Source organism: Cnephaeus nilssonii (genome assembly GCF_951640355.1).
Source record: "Cnephaeus nilssonii genome assembly, chromosome: 5".
In the NCBI taxonomy this organism is placed as follows: domain Eukaryota; kingdom Metazoa; phylum Chordata; class Mammalia; order Chiroptera; family Vespertilionidae; genus Cnephaeus; species Cnephaeus nilssonii.
This window is the reverse complement of record NC_137076.1, coordinates 34181846-34205843: the sequence shown is the minus strand read 5'-3', so window position 1 is coordinate 34205843 and position 23998 is coordinate 34181846. Positions and strand designations below refer to the sequence as shown.

General features: G+C 49.4%; 1 protein-coding gene across 9 annotated transcripts in view; it reads right to left on the bottom strand.

The window, feature by feature from the left end:
• Positions 1 to 304: 304 nt before the first annotated feature.
• Positions 305 to 23998, bottom strand: part of HMBOX1 (homeobox containing 1) — a 192782-nt gene continuing 169088 nt past the window's right edge. For 3 of the 9 annotated variants that reach the window (XM_079773342.1, XM_079773343.1, XM_079773344.1), the window contains 5 exons: positions 18524 to 18606; positions 16975 to 17070; positions 16027 to 16121; positions 15717 to 15788; positions 305 to 14214 (listed from right to left, as the gene is read on the bottom strand). In XM_079773342.1, coding sequence (XP_079629468.1) covers positions 14077 to 14214; positions 15717 to 15788; positions 16027 to 16121; positions 16975 to 17070; positions 18524 to 18606 — 484 coding nt within the window. In that variant the 3' untranslated portion in view covers positions 305 to 14076. Of the gene's footprint in view, positions 14215 to 15683; positions 15789 to 16026; positions 16122 to 16974; positions 17071 to 18523; positions 18607 to 23998 lie in introns of all 9 variants that reach the window. The other 6 variants (XM_079773345.1, XM_079773346.1, XM_079773350.1 and 3 more) reach the window with 6 other exon arrangements.

The window sequence follows — 23998 nt, the reverse complement described above, 5'->3', positions numbered from 1 at the left end:
TTACAGGAGCCAAGAACCAATAGACCCAAGGTAATCAGAGCTTCTGGGTTGACAGGGGACAGCTGGCCTGGGAGGGGAGAGGTCACTTCTCTGGGGCAGGGATGTCCAGCTCTCAGGACACGCCTGCCTGGATCTGTGGACCTGGCCCCATGCCAGACCCCCAGCCGAGGAGTAGAGGCTCCTTGCCACTGCCGCACGGGTGGGCTGACCCTGAAGGTTCTGCAACAAGGTGTTTGGGGAGGGAGGAGGGTTTTGGCTGTGGACGCTGTCTGGGCTGGGCCTCCTCCCACAGGCTGTGGAGCCCGGTGTTGGTTGTTGGGGCCTGCGTGCCCATTAGGCCAACATCCTCAAGTCCTGGCACCCAACTGTAGCCAGCGCGGGTTCCCAGCAGCTCTGGGGACATCAGCCCAGCCCCTCGGATCTGGGAGGGCTCAGCCTGGCACCAGGGAGGGACACCGACTTGCCAGTGGCCCTGCGCAGAGCTGCGTCCTTCCCGCGTCGGTGCCTCACATGGCCTTCGTTCGTGCGCTATGAATGCAGGGCTGCAGCCACTTGGAGGGCTGATTGGAGGTGGCCATCAGTCAGAGCACATCTCAGCGGGACTTGTTTGTATTCATAAGTGCCCAAGAGTTGTTCTCAGAGATAAGCACTGCCAAAGAATGACAGAAACTTGGCCGCCAGGAGCTGCACTGCTCCGAGGCAGGAGTCTGAATGTAGAATTGATCTAGCTCCTAGGATAAATCTTATTTTCGGAGCTGCTGCTGACTCTCTTGCAACTCAATGAGGTCTCCTTTGTCTGCATCAGGCTGCGGGGCTTTATAGTGGCTCAGACCCAGAATGGGCGCTGGGGGATTTGTCACATTTCTTTCGCTCACTCACTCACCAAATCACTCCGTGAAGATCGGCACACCTGTCCTGGCGGGTCTTAGGTGCACAGTGCGGGCAAGTTTGTTCTGAGGCGCCCACAGTCGGGCGGATCCACAGGGCATGATGCCGCAGGAGGGCCCCTCTAGGGACAGAGGACTGGGAGGAGATGAAGGGACGAGGGCGATGGGAGGGGAAAACTCCCAGGGGGACCAGAGGGCAGAACCCGAAGGAGCAATTCCGGCCGGAACAGGGGTGAGTGTGCCATCCGTACTGCCCCTCCCCAGCTGCCCGCTTCCACCCGGCCGTTTAGGTCGGGTCTGGGGCAGCTTAAAATTTTGCGTAGTCTTTTCTACTTATGTCTAGTGAGGAAACAGACCGTTTACTTCAGGTTTTCTCTGAGGGGGAAGTAAATGGATCCTCTTGGGAGAGAGGAGAGCTTGGACACTGTGTCCTTGAGTCCTGCTTACACAATGGATCCCAACCATTGGGCACCTTTGAATAAACACAGAGAACAAAGCCTGGGCTTCCTTCTGTTTGCTCTTTGCCGCTGAAGGGGAAGCCCCAGCAGAGGCGCTGGATCCTGGCAGGAGAGGGAGGGTGCAGCGGACACTGCTCAGCGCAATCCGTGAAAGGTGGAGAAACTGCTCGGACCTGGGGCTTCCGGAAGGAGGTGGCAGATGGCGGGAAGGCTGGTGGTCTGGTTGGGAAGCTGGGTGAGGGGGATGGAGGACAGGCAGACAGGAATCAAAGCATTGGCTGGAGTCAGAGGTGGAAGGATCCAGGGGCTCCCCTCAGCCAGGTAGCCTGTCACCTGAACCCTTCGCGGTCCTCGGGCCGCTGGGGGCACCGCTCCCACCCTGGTTGGTGCCGGCCACTCCCCCCCCAAAGAAACCCCAGCCAGGCTCTGTTTAGTTATACATTTTATTCTCTAATAGGTACAATACTAAAATAAACACAAATTAAAAAAAAGTTTTATTAAAACAAAAACTGTACAAAAAAGCAGTATATACTACATTTTAATTACAGAACAGTCTACTGTCCAAAAGGCACTAATCCAGAATAGGAGATACAATGATACAGGACTCATTGAACTATTTTAATTAATACAATAGAGCTCTTGTTCCTTGGACCATTTACATCTAGAAACAAGGGCTGCTTCTACAGTCATCACACACTGTCATAAATATGAGTCCCACAGGTGAAGGTGCAGTATCGCTCTCCCCAGAGAAGGCTCACATCAAGGGGACCACGTGGGGCTGAGGTGTGGGCAGCGGGGACCAGCGCCCAGGGCTGCGGATTCCTTCCTCCGGAGGGAGGGCTGGCTGCCCTGGGCACCTGGAGCTTGTCTCCCAGCCTGGCCTCCCCGAGGGGCTTTCTGGCCGTGACGGGCAGCCACTTTCCCCGCCTTGTGTGTTAGCACCGGGAAAGGAGGCTCTGAGATGCTCGGGGAACCTGCTGGAGGGCTGGGTGGTGAGGCGCCAGCAGCTCAGCAGAAGGGAGGCATTTCGGTAACTTGATCTGAAAAAGGCAGCAACTACTCAGAGGGACAGAGGGACAGGGGTCCAGGGGTGGCCAGTGACCGGGCACCACAGCCAGGCAGACCCCCTTCCAAGAGGCCCTGCGTCCCCTGCCCCTCTGGGTGAGCGGGAGAATCTGGTAAACAGATCTAACAATCGCTTTTTCTGGAAGCTGATCTCTAAGAGGAAGTGGGATTTCGCTTCCCCAGGCCCTGCCGGCCCTCAGTCCCACGGCAGCTCCTGGGCGGGACAGGGCCACGCTCTGTCCACTTACCCGAGTGGGGCCGGCAACTCTCTAAACCCTAGATTTCATTCTCTAATGGACTCTGGACTAAGGAAGAGAGATACTGCAGCTTTCCAAACAGTGTCATACACATAGAAGACAAAGACAGGCATCTGATGTTAACAAAAATAAGTAACAAAGAAATAGGATTAAACCAAATCTCTTCTCACAGCATCCTATACTACATCCTCCTTCTGCTTAGCAGAAAATTGTACGTACACAAAAATACAAATACACAATTTTGTAGAACAGTCTGATTTTAATATATTTATATATATTTATATTTATACGAGTGGCAGGTTAGTTCATTATATAGAGCTTTTTGCACTTTTGGCTCATATGCAACAAGGCTTATAAATTCAGCTTTAGCTTTCATTCAGGTTTTATAGCTTTTGAACAATTGTTTTCACATTTAAAGCAGCATCCAATTTGCACTAGGAGTTTGTGGTGATTACAGGAAAGATGGGGACAGGAGGTTACTGATGGGGAAGGCAGGGCCGGGCACATATACATTCCAGTGTGTGTGGCCATGTGGGGAGGACTGCTATGGGACGGAGCTGACCATGGTGACCCGTTGAGGTAGACTGAACACCTTACAGCAGACTCAGACACAGGTGCGACTCCCCTCAGGGACACATGGTGCACAGGTGGGGACAGAGACCGGGACGCCAGAGGGAAACACAGACGAAGACACAGGAGAGCCCCGGCAGGAGGCTCCGGACAGCCCTGCAGACACGCGAGTATTTGGTGGATGCTAAGAGCTCCCAGGCACCCCAAGGATCTGGCCCGTGGTGTCGGATCACACTGGAGGCCAAGCTCGCTTTCCGTCTCTCTCGCGCTGTGCCAGCTACTTCCCTCCTCCAGTGCCAGTAGACGCAGCTGCACGTCACTCCGCCACGGAACTACTCCCCGGCACCCCGCTCGCTCCAGAGTTCAAGTCCAGTTAAGTGAAAGGAAACCGGGCCTCTTCCTGCCTCTAATTGCATTGCACTGTTGTTCCCCCGCTCGCTGCACTCTCCCTACATTCATCTCTCTCTCAATTACAACCCGGGTAATTGACAAGCACTCGGTAGAACCTGTAAAAATAGCATCTGGAGAACTGAGGGGCGGTGACTGCGCATCCAGGCTGGTGGCCTCCAGGAAGGCAACACCCCCGTTTATCACTTTCATCCATCGGCCCCCCTCCTCCACCCGACGCGGAAGAATCCCTCGGCAAAGGGGCCCCTCCGTGTTAAGTGATGCCCAGCGGTTGGGTTGTTACATTGTCTGAACAAAAATGTTGGATTATTAATTAAAATAAAGTGCCTGGCTATGGATTGTTCCATTTTGCAAAACCTTCTAACACACCAACCAACCATGTGAGCGTTGCTTAGTGCCGAGATGTGAACAGCGAGGGGTCACGGAATCTCGTGCGCCCACCGAGGAAGGAATAAAGGCCCTGATTCAGGTCAGACTAAAGGAGAAAAGCAAACACAGAATCTCACACTCATTTTCAAGACGCGCTTCTGAGCTCCTTCCCGCCGATGCAGTCATCCCTGAGCCCCGTGCGCAGCTATCCTGAACCTCGAGTCTAGGAGGGGAGGATGGGGCGCCAGGTCCCTGTGCCTCACGCTGGCAAATGGGCCATCGTGTCTGTGGCCGTCATCACTAGGCTCCGGCCTCTCGGCTCTGGATGTGCTTGGCGGCTACTGACAGACAGTTGCTGCTCCCCTGCCTTCTTCGCTCAGTAGCTACAGACCTTGCTAAGCAGGCCCCCAACGTTCTCCGAACCAAGACCATGACCCCATCGACAGAAACACCCAGAAGCAGCAGCACAGGAGAGACAGGCCAGCCCGGTGGGGTGTGCGGTGGCTCTGCGTGGGGCCCTTGCAGCTGTTCTGCTCGCAGAAGCTGGGGACCCTCGACAGCAGCCACCACGCCTTCCCTTGAGGGCCAAGTGCAGGTGGGGAGGGCGGGGGCAGGGCACCGAGACTCTCTGGCGGGTCCCAGAGGTCTGTAACTTGCTTAGGCACTTAAAAATCATAAATAGAACTTTATGCTCGGAAGGTACCGCATACCAGTGGCCGCGGCCGCGGAACAGAGGGGAGCCCGTGGGGAGTCAGAGAAGGCTGTGGGCTCTTCCAGGGGAGGCAACTGGGATGTTCTTGGCTCTGGCAGGGACGGCGTCCGCCTGGCAGCCTGGGTGAGTCTGGGCCGGGCCCAGCGAGGCCTCTCTCTTGGGCTGGGGTAGGCGCCGGCTGCACGGACGTGCTGTTACGGGGGAGAAAGAAGACCAGGAAAGAGGAGGCCCTTCGAAGAGGAGTGTTTTGCAAAACCAGCGAACAGCGAAGAGCCCGCAGCCCGGAACTTTGGTTTTGGTTTGCGGAGCCCCTTTCAGGCGCGGCGCCAGGGGGTCACTGACTAACAGACGGAGGTGTGGTTTCAAGGCAGATAACCAACAGCGATGCTCTTGAGAGGCCACAGCTGCGCTCTCGCCCTCGTCTATCCACTCTGTCGGTGCCGCCCACCCTCCAGGACGCGGGCGCGAAAGCAAGTGGAGTGTCTGTCACTGGAGTGGCTGCTGTTGACATTAATGCGGCACTAATGCCCTGCTTCTGGTTTAATAGCTTCAGTGTGTGACCAATGGAAAAATGACCCACTGGTGTATGCCGGCTCTTGGTTCCCGTAAAGCAAACAAGGTGGGCGAGGCTGCTGTGCTCCCAGGAAGCCAGAAAACAAGCCTGAGGCCGAAGCGGGGCCCGGAATGGTGGGAAGCAGCAACAGCTAATGGAAGCCTGGTTTTGTGGCCCGTCTGGCTGGTGAGCCATGTGCTCCTTCGGAGGGGGAGTCAGTGTCTCCACTCCACAATGTCAGTGGTGCCCAAATGCCACCAAAGATGCCAATCTGGATCGATACCTAAATGGCAGGTGTGGCTGCCTTCCTCCCCTCGTGTTGATAACCAAAACCCCGTTAGCCAATGAAACAAGGTCCCTGTTACAGGGACCACCAGCCCCCGGGAGCTGGCCTGGGGCCCTCACACGGGCCACTCCCCTGGGGCCTTGCTCCAGGGTGGTTTCCACGCTCTTGGGCTTAATGGACGCCTAGGACAGAGCAGATCAGAACAGACCAGCCCTGGAGAAATACTTACTTTTGAGGAAAAGAGCTGGGGAGGGAGGAGGGAGACATGGGATTTTAGTGAGGGAGTCCTCAGTGAGCCGCCACACAGACCCTGGGCAGCAGGCCCCTTTGCTGGGTGTGGCTTTGCTGGCCACTCAAGGTCACGAGGACCCCGGGGAGCCGGGGCGGGCGGACATGGGGACATTGGGATTGCAGGGCCCCCAGTCCACATAAGCACTGGCCCAGCCCCTCCGGACGGTGACAAAAGGGATGGCAGAATGAGGCGGAATGGCCTAGCAAGACACCTTTCAACAAGCAGGCTGCCTAAAGCACCAGGCACTCAGAAACGGCTGGGAGAGCTGCACAGAGGAAACAGGGAGGGAGAGGTTACTATTCCCTGCATCACTTAACTGGAGCTACCCCCGAGGAGAGCTCGAAAACCCCAGCCCCTTGGAACTGGGGCTCGAAGACAGCTGTGACATCCCTCCCAGTGAAAGGCAACACCTCCACCCCCGCCCCGGAGACGCACAGCCGCGAGCCCGCGCTCCTGCTGCCCCGGGGAGGCCGCTCGGTGTCTAGATCATCAGGTGACACCGTCTGGCGTCCGAGGGAACCAAGTGCACAGCAGGATGCCGCGGGGCCGGAGGACTGTCCAGCCTGTCCCGGGAGAAAACGGAACAGGTCAAAGGCAGGGACTGACGCAGAGCCCTGCAGCAGACGCCACGCAGCCCGCTCCCCGATACCACCCTACCGAGATGCAAGACACACGGCAGATTTTACTTGCCTGGACTCCACGAAGGAGGCTGGGCGAGGACAGGGTCTGCGCCTCAGTGAGGCAGTGAAAGCCCGCACGCAGCGCCCGGCAGTCACGCTCAGGAAATGCTGCTGTCGTCAGGGGCGCCCCGGGCTCCCGAGGCTGCATGTGGCTCTGCTAGTGTTTTCATCTGGAAGGAAGCATCCCTACCCTGGTTTCTTGTAATCTAATGGCGAGTTACTTTCAGTATCTGGGGAAGTAAGAGTGATGGGATACTTTTTGGGGTCATGAATCCACAGTCTTTCCAACTGAAGAAGATGGACAAGATCCCACTGAAAAGTCTCAGTGACTTCACACATGTTGTGTGTCGGGTGGGGGTGACAGCCATGTTTAGATCTCACAGGAAGAGAAGCAAAGAGTAAAAACCTTATATGGCATTGTTTTTCCTGATGTAGCCCAACTATGCATTTGACTATAGGTATTTCAAAGGGAACAAAAATTTTAAAACCCCAAAGGCAGAACCTTTTCCCAAATGCTGTGTGTGTGTGTGTGTGTGTGTGTGTGTTTGGGGTCAGGGTTGCAGCCAACCTCAGCATTTCATGAAACTGAAGAGTAACCAGCACTGGGTTAGGATTCCTTCTGGAATGTGCAGAGGGGGAAAGGCTGTATATAAGGATGAGCAGCAATATAAGAACAAAAGCAAGAGCTGGTTTCCTTTAGTGTTTAGTGTGCTGGCCAATGCTGGCCAGGCAGGCTCCGCCCCACCGGGATGAAGCAGCTCATCAAGGGCCACTTGGCACGACGCTAAGTCCTGGCTTTTGTGTGCACTTGCTCTTGCTCATACACTGAGTAGACTCTGCAGGTGAGGGAAAGGCCAAAGGACGCAGACTCTAGAGAAAGGCTGGATGGCGACCTGCAGCTCCGCCCAGGGGAGGCCTCGGGGCGAACAGTGGGCAGCATGGGCAGGGCACTGTGTGCAGCATCGGGACCACCTGAGCCGGTGCGACAGAGCGGAGGGGAGAGAAAGGAAGAAGGTGGAGTGGCAGGGCTGGGGGGACAGTCCCCGGGAAGCAGCACAGTGGGGAAAGCTCGGAGGGCTGCAGGCCGCTGACGTGAGCGCTGTCGTTAACCTGTGCAAGAGCGACGGGGGAAACCTCGTGGACCTCACGTGTCCTCTTGCTCCAGTAACTTCGGGACATTGCACTATCAGGATCCCATTCATGCCTCACAGCTGTTTAAAGCCCATGTATGCTCATTTATGTGTCTGTGACATGTGCTCCAATGAGGAAAACCCTATTTAGCTCACGTGTGAATGCCTATTTGACAACGACTTTCTGATGGAGATGGCAATGGAAATATCAAGTAACAAGGGCATTTTTAAAATCCTAGGGGGCTGGTGAAGCAATCAATGGCTCGGGTCAGGCCAGCAGCAGACGCTGGCAAGTGGGACGGAGGGACCGGAGGGCCTGTCGCGGCCGACTCAGTTGGGATTCCGACTAACTGCCGGTGTGGGCAGGCTGGGACTGGTGCGAGAGGCCGGTTTCAGAGACTTTAGAAGTCAAACGGGGAACTATCCAAAGGCTTCCATTTTGAAACTGAAATATCTCCAAATCCTCCACTCTCACTTCGGAGAGGACACAGACACCCTGTCATTACGTTAGTGTTCTGAGCTGCGGGTCTCAGTGTTCTGGGGAGCACTCGTGCTGAAGGGAACAGGGTGCGGGAGCTGCCCCTGTCAATCGCACAGAGGACAGAAATCCTTTTAATTATGACCATGCCAATCCACATCTCACTAAAGCAGCTAATTACAGTCAGGAGGACACTCAGTCATTCAGAACAATTGTCATCATATTTTTATATACTCATTCTGTGCCACCCCCTCAATTACCATGGTTACAATTTGAAAGGATTCAGGCAAACCTTCGTTTGATCACAGCACACCAATGTGAATCTGAGAGTTAATTATGGCTGTACAGCCACTTTTATTTTAAAGGGAGAGAATGAAAATGCAGCCGGCGCCCCAAGATGCACGAAGCATGCCAAGCTGTGTACACAGGCCCCCCTCGGCCAGCGTGTGGCAGGTGGTGACTGTGCCCTTGGCTGCCGCCCCACGCAGGCGATGCCGTGGGCACTGACACCCACCGGAGGGGACAATACCGGGCAAACTGATCCAAGAACTTGATAGTAAAAGTGACGTCGGGAGAGGAAGGCAAAGCGCCCGCAGAGAACTCCTTCCCTTGTTCTCAGGGAGCTGGCTAATGAGACGAGGTGTGAAACGTGTAAACTCTGGTGTAAAAAGTGCCAGTTAGCTCTCACTTCAGTGGAATCAGCTAGATTTAGTTCTGCTCACGGCCTGGCCCCGAGGCCACACGAGGAATGATGAAAAGGAGTCCAGGGACACGCACGTCTGGGATCCCAAGGCATCTACACCCTCCAGCCCCTTGGGTGGCGGTAAGGGGATGTGAGACTGTTGGGTGCAGCAGAATTTTCCCTCTTCTCTGTTCCTTCCTTTCTTGATCTCAAAAGAAAACCAATGTTATAGGAAACTGGGTTTCTTAGGTCCTTAGAGTTCTTTTTGCTGCTACTTCTCTTCCCCACCACGAAAGAGGAATGTTGCTGACGTGGAAACTTCTCAGTTGTAAACTCTAGCGTTTGAATGTGCACAGACATGAATGCAGCTGTGCCCAGAGGTCAGTGAGCCAACCTCGGCCTCAGCCGGGAGAGAGAACTGAGTAGCCTTTCCCAGCACAACCTGCTGCGAGAGGAGCTTCGGCATTCGGCAGATGCATTCTGAGGCTCGATGACTAGAAAGCCTTTCCCACCACCCTATTCCCCCGAGCGGTAAGGAAGTCTCTCCTGGTAAGGAGCGCGCAGCACAGAGGAGAAGGGAAGGGCCCTGCCCGCAGGCCCCGCCCGGGAGGCCCTCCCCGGGCACCTGGCCAGGCATGGCTGCCCCCGGGAAGACCTTCCCCCGGGGTAACTCAGGCCTGACGAGGTGACGTAAATTAGACCCTGGAAATGAAGGGACAGTAAAGGGTTTCAGGGCATGCAGCTCACTTGGCCAAATTCAATATGGCTGACAACCGATCCCCAAATCCTGAGAAAGCATCCCTGCTATTTCGCGAGCACACAGCAAGGAATGTATCACATGCGTAAGCGTAATTCCACCCACACGCCACTCCTGCAGCACCCCGACACCCCACAAGGACACCACCAGGAGGAGCTGGCCCACATGCCAGCGTCCACGTGGGAATCCCGACAAGGCCGGCTCAGTAAAGCTGTCCGTGGATCTGGTGGGCTCAGCGCAGCCCTGATGAATGCAGTCGTGAAGCATCACTAACACAACAACAAAATGGCAGGAGATTTAAATCACAGGCGAGAGGACACAGAAAACCAATGCACAGCCGAGGGTCAGAGCTGCTCAGTGGACGTGCTGCCAAGCACAGATCACCAACAAGACAATTATTGCCTAAGAATCTGTCAGACTCACTGGGGAAAATACTCTGGTGGTTCCCTGTAAAAAAAGAAAGGGGCGGGGGGGGGGGGGGCAGAGACATGAGCTAAATAAGAAGAACGCTTCTTACCAAACCTTTCAGAACAAAGAGAAAGGACTTGAATTTCACATTTTCAGGACAGGAGTGGGAGATTATTTATGAACAACGGATTATTTCCGCTGCTATGGGCAGAGAGAATGTAGCTGATCAATGGAATATGTAGCTGGTAAAAAAAAACCGGGCTGGGCGGCAGGAGTGTCGGGTGGAGATGTGCCCTCTCCTGCCGTGGAAACCAGCTCCAGCCAGGACGCGGCGTGACGAGGCTCCGTGCCGGAGCCCAGAGGCAATGGAAGAGCTGCTGTTCAGACGAAAGGATGTGACCGGAGGTCCTGATGAAAAGAGAGTGTAGCTACACTTGATGCCTAAAGGTTGGGACCCAAGAGAGAAATTTATAGAGACAAAGGCCAAACGCAGAAAAGAAACCAGTGTCTGCGCGCTCAAGTCGTCCCCTCTGAGGTAAATGACCTGGATGCCTGGCCCAGCGGAGCCGCTGTGACCCCTGGATCGCCTGCTGTCCAACCCGACTGGAGTCCTGGTCTGCACACTTCATGTTTATGAGCGTTTCCTCCTCATTCACCTCTTTTTAGGGGTCACCTCTACTGAGCTGAATAAAGGTGCCCTTCGGGGTCTTCCCGCTCCAGGCCTGCCTTTCTGTGAAGGGCATGGGAATGTGGGGGCAGGGCTGTCCCACCAGTGGCAATGTGCAGGAACCACCGAGTCCACAGGCAGGTGGACAGTGACCACACTCGTCTGCCCCAAGGTGCTATTTGGTCCTCACTGCACTAGGCCATCTCAGATAAGAGTGGAATGGATGTTCTCCCTGGCCTTCACGGAACATCCAAGTTATCGACGGAGAGACACATTTCATTAGGATGGTCCATCGTTAGAAAGTCCCTTTGTAAGGCTGTTTTAGGAAGGACATGTACCCATGTGACCACGCTAATTTGATGAAGTCTTAAAACAATAACACAGACAAGTTACATGAACTGGGCAAGCCCCCCCACCCCCTGCCTTCTGATCTTCCTCATACAGGGAGGATTAGCCCTGGAGAAAGCCCACCATGAAGAGAGACGGGACGACCACGGGAACAGCAGGGGGTTCTTTAAGAGCCCAGCTATTCCCTTCAGTAAGAGAGCAGTTTAGGGTTTCTATTTTAATATCACATCTCAAACCTAAGAAAACTTCAGAAAAAGTATTACCATTCAAAAATATTACAACTCCATATGCCATTATAATAATAACTAAGGTAACTTGGACAAGAGAGTGGAATGGAACCTGGTAACAAACAAAAAAACAACAGCCCCGAAGAACTGAAGGTCTACTCTTGGTGAAAAGCAAGAGCACGTAAGGCAGTGGTGAGAGCGAGCCAGCAGTCCTCCTGCTCCTACGGAATCCGCCCGACGCGCCGCGGTGGTGGACACATCCCTTCCTTCCCCCAGATCCCAGACGGGGCCTGGTACCGCCTCTGGATACTCACTCTCCTTTCTTCGTTCTTTGTCTCCCCCGCCCCCGCTTCCTTAAAGGTCTTAAAACAATGAAACCTTTAGCTCCTCTCTGGCAATCACTGTAGTTCTTTAGAAACTGCAGCTGTCTTCTTAACAGTTTGAGTCTGTTTCTTTAAAAAGAACAGCAAGAACAAACCAGACAAGCATTCCCATCATAAAGAAGCTATCAATTATAATAATCTCCTGACAATAATCAATCATGGATGTGGCTTGTCAGACAGTGTATTTTTCTCCCCCCCCCCTTTTTTTTCTGATTCAGCCTAGAATAAGCCAACAAAATTCCACAGAAATGGAAAGATACAAGTTATAGTTCTAAGTCATATAAAAGGAAAGAAAGATAACACAATCTCCTAATCTAAACGAAAAGTCAAAGACAGCAAGAAAGAAAACGAGTGGGGGGTCATTCCTGAGAATAACAAATGCTACTCTTGAATCTGTTGGTTCAAGTAACACAGTAAAACAGAAAAGGCTACTCCATTCTACTTCAACTCTTGGAAGTGAAAAAGTATATACATTTCCCCCTGAAATCCACGGACAAGAGCAGGCCAGGCCCTGCCGACAGCTCCGTAAGTCACAGGCCCACAGGCACGGTGACGCCCGCGCAGAGGCGGGCTCACACGACGTACGCGGGCTCAGACACGAGCTGGTGGCGTCAGCACGTGCCTGCAGTGGAGTTAGACCAGCGAGAGGCTGGCGACAAGCAGTATCTCACCAACGAGAAAGAGAAAGAGGAAGGTCAGTAAGTCTCACTCTCAATGGTTTTAAGTTGAACACATTTGTGGAGGGAGGAGGTAAGGAAATGGCACCTTCTTCTAACTTAGAAGTCGTTTTCAGGTAATGGACAAAGGGACCCACAGTCCCCTTACTCAAGGCCCCATCGTCCGCAGGAAGGAGAGACGGACCGGGCCGAGAGCAGGGTGCGTGCCCCTCTCAGACACGCCCTCCGCTGACACCCCGAGGGGAGGGCCGTTTCCTTACCGCAGTGACAGCGTGTCATTTAATCGGGAAGCTGAGAGATCATTTTCATACAGGGCCAGCAGATGTAATTTTCCTCGATGCATGAATAGTTCATCATTTTTGCTACTAGATGACAAGGTGATCACAGGGTGACTTTATAACGCAAGTTCACTGTTTGGTATTTTGAGTTCTCAAAATGAAAAAAAGATTTATCAAATATAAATATCTTTAAGAAGTAACAAAAGTGCTACATATATGATCAAGGAAAAAAATTCCATTAGGTTACTGCTGCTTAAAGAAGATTAAACTTTACAAATATTACCACATCCATTATCAATATGGCTTCCAATTATTAAATAAATTGCCTGTAGCAATACAGCTTTTCACACAGCTCCAAGGACAGAGTAAAGAGAACACCAAAGCAGTCACACCCGTCGTGTCACGCAGAACCACCACGTAAGTGGCAAACGTCCTGTTTTTCCTGCCCCTGTGTAGGGAAGTGTTAGCATCTGTGAAAGTCAGTCAGCAACAGCCACCGTACAGTCCTCTACAACCCCTCACATCGAGGGGCTTCAGTTGATGGACACAAAGACTGAAAGTTCGTTCACTCATTTTTAACCTCAGCTTCGTCCTTGAAAGACTTTTTTGGCGGCAGGGAAGGGGACACAGGAGGCACAGCAGCTCCCGACGACCTCCGGCACTTTCCCAGACAGGCGCGGCCTGTGCCCGCCTGACAGACAGCGGTTCTGAGAGCTGGGCGTGGCATCCACATACATTCAGCTCGTGTCACTTCCCAGTGCCTCTCAAGCTGGGGTGTTTTTAAATGACCTCTATTTTTGTCTTTTTTTGTTTGTTTTAATCATGGTCCCAAAGGCAGAAGGCAGTATTTTATCTCCTCAGTCACACAGCTGTGAGAGGCCTGGATGTCTGTCAGGCACGTTACCATCACCTGAATCTGAGCTGGAGCGCCCCTGCTGCATTCCCAGCACAGCCCAGACAGGCGTCACCAGCCCGTGTGACTGTTGTGAGGCACGGCTTGTTGAAGCTAGAAATCAGGGGCCCCCACCCCGAGGTGGGGCTCGTGCTCCTTTCACTGTGGACACTCCCCACTTGGGCCATCAGTCCCGGGCCACACTGCCTCAGCCTGCATCCTACCAGCCGAGGGAAGGGGGACAGACGGTGGGACAGGGGTCTGCGGCACCCGCGGTTTACATGTAGCCTAGTGTCTGAGACCGGAGGGCTATCTACATACCTGGAAGCACTTTCTTGGAATGCTAAGACGGAGCAGCGAAATTTCTAGCCTTGGGGCCGGGAGAGGGAAGTGTGGTTGGTTGGTTGCTTATTATTTACTGGGAATTAATACTGAGAGAGTATATGCAAAGGCGGAGGGCACCATGCCATCTTCACAGAACAAGAAGACCCTAACGGCTAACTGACATACAAGAAACTGCAAGTTATACTGTGAGAACACGTGTTAAGGACCGAGGAAAGTCTGCTAAGGTGCTACGTCTAAACTAAGTTACTCTCACGTCGCCCTCCCAGGTCAGTCGTCATCCAGGGCCTCTGTCTTGATTTCGTTGGCTCCTTGTCGGGCCAATGCCAAGATCGTGTGGTTGACGGCGGCCATTTCCACAGCTAGTGAGATGGGGTCCTGGTGGTCACTATGGCTAGTGCTGTCGTCCTGGACGTGCAGGGATAAGAAACACATGTTAGAGGACTGGGACGGTCTCCAGCTCACAGAAAGGCATGCTGGGCAAGGGGAGGCAGAGCAGCTGGGGGCGGAGGAGAGGGGGAGGGGCTCAGGACGGAGTGGGGCGAAATGCATTTAAGTAGACACTGAATGGATAGTCCAGAGATTTCGGGGTGACAGTTTTAGGATTCAACAAATAAGATTTTTCTTGCGGTGCATTGTATTCTTTCAGGAAGATTGCTGGTGGTGATAATCAAATCTGGCTCATTCTAGTTTTGCAAAAAACAGAGCTCTAGTCACTGAAGGCCATGATGGTGAGCTATTAAATTCTGATGGTGCTCCTAGGATTATTAGAATTCATGGTATCTCTCCACTGAACTGAGAAAACTAGACAGGAAGTTAGACACCAACATCTGGATAAATTGCACTTTTGTAAAAAAGATAACCACCTCTCGATGACAACAGCATGGAAGTGTGGGCTGTGTCACTGCGGGACAGCTCTGGGAGAGGGTGCGGCCGCCCGCTGTGGGGAAGCGGCGGCAACCTGAGCGGGAGTGTGACGCTCCCTTCCCTCACTGAGGTGCTACCAGTGGAGCTGGGGAGGACACTGGCCCTGCATTTGTGGCACTGAACACGTGTGACAAATAAGGGCAGGTTTCCCACCTTCAGGGGAAATCTGCATCAAAGAACTTTGGGGAGGGTATGTCCCATCAGCGGGGAAAAAAGGTGGGATATGCTGCCCTTAGGGCACCTGGGAAAAAAGGTGGAAATGACCCATCTACACCATAGACTAAAATACCAGGAATGTTTCCAATGAGGAAGACTTATAAACACTCTAGGGGAAATGTGGAGCTACGATGTGGAGCCAGAGAGGAACAGTCCCGGGGAAAGCACAGGCGCTGTTTCATTCTCATTTTCCTGGGTTGGTCTTAGGTTGCGCAGTGTCTGTGAACAGGTTGTGACACCGGAGGCGGAAGGAGCACAGTGGGCGGGATTTAAGGGCTGGCTGAGCAGCAAGGGAGGGGCATACGCCATAGGAAAGTTTCCTTCCTGGGGTCCAGGAGAAGTGACCACATTCCCAATGGAAATGAATTTCAAATCCTAAAAAATGTAAATGAAATCTGTCAACAGATATGGGGGGCGGGGAACGTCCCACATCCTTAGTTACTGAATTTTTCCATCCAGTGGCTATAATTAAATATATTTCTGCCCCCAAGCAATGAAGAATAAGTCGGGTGAGGTAGAGGGCATGCATTTATGAGAGGGTGTGTGTGTCAATGTGCCGGAGACTCTGGAAGAACCACGCATCTCAGCACGCGGTTCCCACTGCGATGGGGCGCGGGGGTGGGCCTTCCACTGTGCGCCATCCATCGGTGGTGCTTAGGCTTGGGTACAGCTACCCAGCAGCCCCTAGTGTTTCTCAAACAGTGAGTGTGTGTGTGGTGAATGGTGTAACTTGCTTGTTTGGATCAGATCCTCCTCTCTTCTTCTACCTTCTCTGCTTCTCTGACTCCCTCTGAACTTCTTCCCTCCTCCTCCTCCCCATTGCGTACTTGCCAAGTATCCTGTTGTATGACAATAAATCCATGTGGGTGAATAACGATTTCTCACAAATTCAACAGGACAACTGAATCTTACCACATTCCTTTCTAATTACACAAAAATCCAACTAGACACACGAGCACAGTGTGGAGGGACATCAGACTGTCTCCTCTTCCCCACCCATACCAAACGCACCGCGGAATTGAGTTGTCATACTCTCCCACCCGCTCTGTAACCCTGATCCTCTGCTCAGCCACTTACCTGCTCGGAGTAGTCGTTGCCGTCGACGTCGTCACTGTTGGAATGGCCCCCTGGACTCTGTACATCTATCCCATGACTCTCCAGGATTGCTGCTTCTTCGAAAAAAGCAAATAGATCCCTAAATTATCTGTTACAGCATCATAATGGCCTAAATGCTGAATTAATTTCTGTGTTGAGGAATTAGAACGTCATTAAACAAGAACCTAGATTTCCCTATGTTCTGTTTCTTTGAAATTGCAGACAGATGGAGCTCAGGGCACGAGGTCAGGGGAGGGACACGTGTGCATTCTGGGGCCTGCTGCTGTGTGGGCTGCGTTTGCGTGGTTGACTGTTAGGTGCTTAACTGACTCTTACCAACTAATAACATGGACCTCCTATCTTGGGGTTCGTTAAAGGGTTTGAGATTTGTAATGATGAAGAGGGAGTAAGTTTAAAATGAATCACAGTTTTAGAAGCTCAAAACCACCTCCCCACCGCCATAAGCTCATCAATTTCTTAAATGCTCCCTTCTTTTTAAAATCTCTGCCTTTTGCTATGTTCCCTGTCTAAGATTCTTTCATTCAAACCCTAATAATTAGATGTTCCTTAATACTGAGGTCATAACCAGGTAATAACAAAGAAGCCGGGGTTTCACATTCCTTCTCTCCAGACCTTACAAGTGTCTTTAACATGCACCACAGGAGTAACTGCTCAGAGACCATGTCTCATTCTAGAGTCTAGAACATTAAGAACAATGAGTTTGAGAAATAATAATGGCATTATTATTGTAACACAAATACTTTAAATAATAACTGGGTTATTAAAAATACAATGAAGAAAAACATAAGGACAATTCTTACTAGGTTTAAAATGTAGGGTACTTTAGACCTGCAGTTCTAAACTGAAGTCCCGCTTAAAATAGACAGTGTTCACTGCCCGAAAGGAGAAGCAGCCTCCCTGATACATTACCGATATTGGCTCTCCTCTTGATCTCCTTCCGCCTGTTGGCAAACCAATTATACACTTTCAGGGAGGTAACTCGCTCCAGGTCTGACAGTTTTTTGCCTGTGAATGCATGCAATAAAATTCAGATAATCTATATCTGAGACTAGTTTTAAGGAGTAATACTTTTCTTTTTAAAAGTTCTTTTGTGCACTTATTGTTGAAATAACAGATACGGGGGGGGGGGGGATTTGCAACACCTAGTACAATGTTCGTACTCAAATTATTATTGAATAAAGACACAAATAGCAACTCGTAACATAAAATGCCTGAATTCAGAAAGCCACACAATCTTAAAGAATTCCAGTATTAAATACAATCCTAAAGGATATCACAGCGTCAGTCTGCTAGGGTTGATGTTCACAGGAGAGCACACAGAGGCTTCATTTAATTAGCATCATTCTAGATGAATATGCTATTTCTTAACCGGTTTTCAGATAGCTGGTTTACGTACGTCTTTCAGATCTTACACTAACTAGTTACTGCTGTCTCATGTTTTCTTGGAGACTAAATGTTACTTAGCCATCCATGACTGTAACTATGAACATTTTAGATTATTATCTTCTTTGCTGTCAAATGTGACTTCTTATGGACAGCACCATGCTTGCCAACAAGGAACCACCTGTACCTTTCCCTCCCACCCTGTCCTCTCCTGTCTCAGCTTTTAATCCACGTGGGTAGAGACTCCAGAAAACAGGTTAGGGCCTTGATGAGCTAGGGGTAATGTGTTTTCCAGGAAGAGTTGGAGTTCCCACAGCTTTAGGGATGGGACTTGTAGATGATGGTGGAGCTGAGTTTGTAGGCTCTGGACTTTTAAGCAGTCAGGCTTCTAGCTAAGGGAGAATAAATTACTATTTAATTATTACAAAGCATTTATACTTTAATTTACAGCCTTTAAGCCAATCACATTAATGGGCCAAATGGAGATCAATTGGATTGTCATAAATGAATGGTTTCTGGTAACAAAAACTGTAAAATGTGGACTATGTCAGCACCTGGAAGAAAGGACGAGTGTGTTTAAGTGGCTCTGCTGACGCGCATGAGAGCAGGACCTCAGAATGGAGCCCCCCAGCCCCGCCTGGCTAAGCAGAAGTCCTCCCAAAGCCAACTCCAAACACAGTTCGCTCTTCGGTTGTAAATTAGACAATTTACAATTGTTAAAAAATTCTATGCCAACATTTTTATTAACAAACTCTGATTAAATATTTAAACTATTTTGGAATTGATACATTTATGCTATTTTTTGGAAAAAGAAATCTATAGTCTTTAAAAAAAATAATTTCAAGCTCTTGCCTCTTCATCAGGGACACTCCCTGGAAACGTTCCCATATGAACACCTGATTGGAGTAGCACAGTCACGTCCCCAAGAAGTGTGGTTTGACCAGAACAGGGCGTGCCTCTCCACAGGAGGATGGCACAGAGGAGAGCACGGAGTGGGATGAGTCGGGGGCTTTCGTGTCCTAAGCGAGGACCTGAAGCCGAGAGCTGCCCCGCAGAGCACAGCTCGCTGCCTTACCTGGCTTCTGTATAACTGCATTGCAAGCGTTTGCAATTTCTTCTCTCTTTGCTTCATCTGGATATTGATTCTCGTTGAAGTAACTGCAGAGGCAACCAATTAAAACACAGTTTGTACTTTTAAAAATTTGCTCTCTTACAACACCAGCCCACTGAGAAACACTTCCTTCTCTAGGGTGTAGCACTAGAGTGTCTAGTCCAGGCTGCGCAGTGGAATTTTCTGAGGGTGGAATGGTCTGTGCTGTGCTGTCTACTATGGTGGCCACTACTCTCACGTGGCTGCTGAACACATGAAATGAGGCTGATGTGACTGAGGAAGTAAATGTTTAATGTGATTTAATTCTAACGAATTTAAATAGCTACATGTGACCAATGGCTACTACATTGGGTAGCACAGGCCTAGCCACTGCTAAGCTTCATTCAGAAATGTCCTTGATATGAAAGCTACTGTGATATGCGTGGCTGGCTGAAATCAGAGTTCTGTTACTGAGGCACTGTCACAATAGGGCTTTTTGTGTGTGTCAGATTGTTTGTAGTAGCCAAAATTGGAAATTACCCAATTTTCCATCAATGGGAGAATGGCAGAACAAATTATGGGACATCTATATTTATACACAGCTATTTTAAAATGACTAGGAAAAAAACAAGTTAGAGCTCTATCCACTGACCTGGAGGGATGTTTATGACCTATCCTAAGTGAGAAAAACAGTCTGCAGAATAATGTGCCTGCAAAAGCACCATGATGGAATTTGAAAAATTCCTGTCTATGCACATAAATTTGCATGGATAAAAGCTAGAAGAATACGCATCAGGCGGTAAATATTGATTAGTTCTTTGTGGGGGAAGGGGTGAGTGGGAGGAGATGTAACAGTTCTTTATTTTTGCCTTTCCTCTATTGTTAAACAGTACATGGGTACTTATTGTACCCTCTGCACAACAGTGCACAAAAGAAATGGGGTTAACTGCACCCATCATCAGACCTGTGAGACTATATGTGAGAGCAGGATGCTTGTTAGTGCTACTTTCCCCGTCATTTATGAGTTTAAAAAAAGAAAGAGAACTTTCCTACTTTGAACCTGGAAACTTAAGATCAGGAAATGATTGTTTATCAAATTCTGGTACCTCCCCTCACACTCCTGTCCACATTGGGGGAAGTGCCATTTTGTTTGGAGTAAACACGGAGGCCCCTAACCCTTCCAGTGAACCCCCGCCACTCCTCTTCCCCAGCCCTCCCCCTGGAGAGCATCTTTCACTGCAGTCCGGACACAGCAGCTGCCAGCACCGGACAACACCTCCTTTTCTAAGGCAGAAGTCACAGAACTATATCATCCCAGCCTTTTCAGCTACTGTCCCCCACTCTGGTCTCCTGCTTTATTCCACGATAAGCATCTCTTCCCATGTGGTGTTCTGCTATCATTTTAAGGACTCCAGTGTTCACAGTGAGGATTTTTCAAGTCTCTGTCCCCATAAGTGCTCCACTTCCACATTCCTATTAAGCTTTATCATTACTACACTTCCGCTATTTACTTGGGCAAAGGCTTGCTGGATGAGTTCCACCCAGCAACACTGGCACCACCGGGGAGCTTGTTAGAGAGGCAGGATCTCAGAGTAAATGAGAGTTTTTTTTTGTTTTTGTTAGATGTTTTAATTGACTTTTAGAGAGAGATGGGGAGAGGGAGAGAGAGAGAACCATTGATCGGCTATCTCCTGCACACCTCCTTCTGGGATCAAACCCGCAACCCAGGCATGTGTCCTAATGGGGAATCAAACCTGCGACCTCTGGGTGCATGGGACAGTGCTCAACCAACTGAGCCACACCGGTCAGGGCCAGAATCTGAGGTCTAACAAGATCTCTAAGGTGATTCGGTTAACGTTCGTTTGAGAAGCACCAGATTAACTCATTCCTTTAAAATTCCACAACAGAGACAACAAAAGCAGATACTACACACCTACTATTTGTACTTGCATTATAGGTGAAGAAGAGAATGAGACAGGTTCTGACCTGGCAGAGGAAGTGCCACCTGAGTTAGGCTTGAAGATGGGCGGAAGTTTGCAAGGCAAAGAGGAGGAAGAACATTTCACGCAAGGGGAAGAGCATGTGCAAGGCAAAGCAGGTAAAGGCCTTCAGGAATCTGTGCAGCGTGTGGTGAGAATACGGGGTTCACAAGAGATGAGGACATATTCGCCTGGAAAAGTAGGTTGGTCCAGTTTGTGATGAGCCTTGCCTATTCTTTAAGTAGTAAAGACTTCACCCAGAAATCGAGGTTTTTCAAGCCACAAGAGATATGCTCCCATCTATGTTTTGAAAGATAAGTTTTTTAGACTCAACCCTCAGAATTCTACCTCTATAATCTTAAATTCTGAAATTCCCCAACTTTCTATTTACATACTCCTCCTTTTCAAAATAACTTATTCACTTTCTTTATAATCTTAAATCCCTTAATTCCCTACCCTCCAACTTAAAAAAAAATTTGTTTATCTGTTGCTTTCTCCTGGCCTCACCTCTCATTTGGTTAAGCCTGTACTTAACAATATGCCTAAGGAGAAACTTAGATCATATAGTGTTTCTGCCCCTCACCATACCTACACAGCCAGTCTCCTACCCTGCAGAAAGCACCTTCCACTTGTTTTCCTCATCCTTCTCTCAGGTATCAAGTGTTCTTGGACGAAGTCATTAAATACAACTAATTGGTTTCCTTAAAAACCCACGCTTTTCAGCCTTACTTGGATTCCTCATTTCTGATGAGAAAACTTCATTCCTTTCTTTAAACAATTTTTATTTTTCAACTACTATTAGCATACAATATTACATCAGTTTCAAGTGTACAACATAGTGGTTAGATGGCTATATGACTTACGAAGTGATCAGGTAGGTAAGTCTAGTACTCTCTTGAAACAATATGTGATTATTACAATATTGACTACATTCCCTATGCTATATTTTACATCCCATAACTATGTTTATAACTGGAAATTTGTCTATCTTAATCCCTTCACCATTTCACCATTCCCCCAACCACTCCCCCACCTGGCAACCATCAATTTGTTCTTTATATGTATTTGTATTGTTTATTTTATTTTTTAGCTTCCACATATATGTGAAATCATATGGTATTTGTCTTTGAGTTATTTCACTTAGCGTAATACATTCTAAATCCATCTATGTTGTTACAAATGGCAAGATTTCATTCTTTTTTATGGCTGAGTACTATTCCATTGTATATATGTGTCACATCTTTATTCATTTGTCTATCGAAGGGACACTTAGGTTGCTTCCCTACTTAGCTATTATAAATAACTAGAGGCACAGTGCACGAAATTCGTGCACGGGGGTGGGGGGGTGTCCTTCACCCTCTCCAACCTGGGACCCCTCAGGGGATGTCCGACTGCCAGTTTGGGATTGGGCCTAAACCAGCAGTCGAACATCCCTCTCACAATCCGGGACTGCTGGCTCCTAACCACTTGCCTGCCTGCCTGATTGCCCCTAACCGCTCCACTGCTGGCCTGATTGACGCCTAACCGCTCCGCTGCCGGCATGATTGATGCCTAACTGCTCCGCTGCTGGCATGATTGACACCTAACTGCTTCCCTGCTGGCCCGATCACCCCTAACTGCCCTCCCCTGCAGGCCTGGTTCCCCCCCCCAACTGCCCTCCCCTGCAGGTCTGGTCCCTCCCCTTCTGACAACGTGGGGGTGGCCATCTTGTGACAGCTATCTTGTGATGACATGGGGGTGGCCATCTTGTGATGACGTGGGGTGACCATCTTGTGACGGGGCGGCCATCTTGTGACGACGTGGGGCGGCCATCTTGTGATGTGAGGGCGTGAGGGTCAATTTGCATATTACCTCTTTATTATATAGGATGTTACAGTGAACATAGGGATGTACATATCTTTTCAAATTAGTGTTTTATACTTCTTTGGATAAATGCCCAGAAGTGGAATTGCGGGGTCATATGGTAGTTCTATTTTTAATTTTTTGAGGTAGCCTCATACTGTTTTCCACACTGGCTGCACCAGTCTGCATTCCCACCAACAATGCATGAAGGTTCCCCTTTCTCCACACCCTTGCCACCACTTGTCTGCTAATTTGTTACAGACAGCCATTCTGACAGGGTGAGGTGACCTTTCATTCTGGTTTTAACCCTTTGCACTCGCTTGCTTTTTTCTCGATTCCTTTATTCTAATGCTAACCATGTCGAGTCACACTCGACATCCGAGTGCAAAAGGTTAATTTGCATTTCTCTAATAATTAGTGATGTTGAACATCTTTTCATATGTCATCTGTATGTCCTCCTTGGAGAAGTGTCTATTTAGATCCCTGGCCCGTTTCTTCAAAATATATTTTTACTGACTTCAGAGAGGGAGGGGGAGAGAGAGAGAGCTAGAAACCTCAATGATGAGAGAGACATTGATCGGGTGCCTCCTGCACACCCCACATTGGGACAAAGCCTGCAACCCGGGCATGTGTCCTGACTGGGAATTAAATAGTGACCTCCTAGTTCATAGGACGACGCTCAACCACTGAGCCACGCCAGCCAGGCTGTGTTTTGTTTTTTTTTGTTGGTGTTAAATTGTATGAGTTGCTTATATATTTTGGATATTAACCCCTTAGGGTATATCATTGGTGAATATCTTCTTCCATTTCCATTCAGTAGGTTGTCTTTTCATTTTGTTGATCATTTTCTTCACTGTGCAAAAACTCTTTAGTTTGATGTAGTCTCATTTGTTTTTTTGTAACTGTTGTTTCGCTCACATAAGGAGACATATCCAAAAAATATTGCCAAGAGCAATTCAGAGAATTTGCTGCCTATGTTTTCTTCTAGGAGTTTTATGGTTTCAGGTTTTATACTTAAATTTTTAATGCATTTTGGATTTATTCCTATATGTGGTGTAAGAAAGTGGTGTAGTTTCATTTCCTTTGCATGTACTTCCAGTTTCCCACCACCATTTCTTCCTTTTCAACTCAAATGCCTTTTCTTTTTTTGTCTGATTGCTGTAGCTAGGACTTCCAATACTATGCAGAACAAAAATGTTGAAAGTGGACACCCTTGTCTTATTCCTGATGTTTAAGACAAAGCTTTCAGCTTTTCACTGTTGGGTATAATGTTAGCTGTGGGTTTGTCATATATGGCCTTTATTGTGTTGAGGCATGTTCCCTCTATCCACATTTTGCTGAGAGTTTTAGCATAAATGGCTATTGGGTTTTGTCACATGCTTTTTCTGCATCTATTGATATGATAATTTGATTTTTATCTTTCAATATGTTTATGTGGTTTATCACTTTAATTTGTGAATATTGAACCAACCTTTCATCATGAGAATAAATCCCATTTGATCCTGGTGTATGATCTTTTTAACGTATTTCTGAATTCAGTTTGCTAATATTTTGTTGAGGATCTTTGCATCTATGTTTATCAGGGACACTGTCCTATACTTTTCTTTTGTTGTAGTGTTTTGTCTGGTTGTGGTATCAG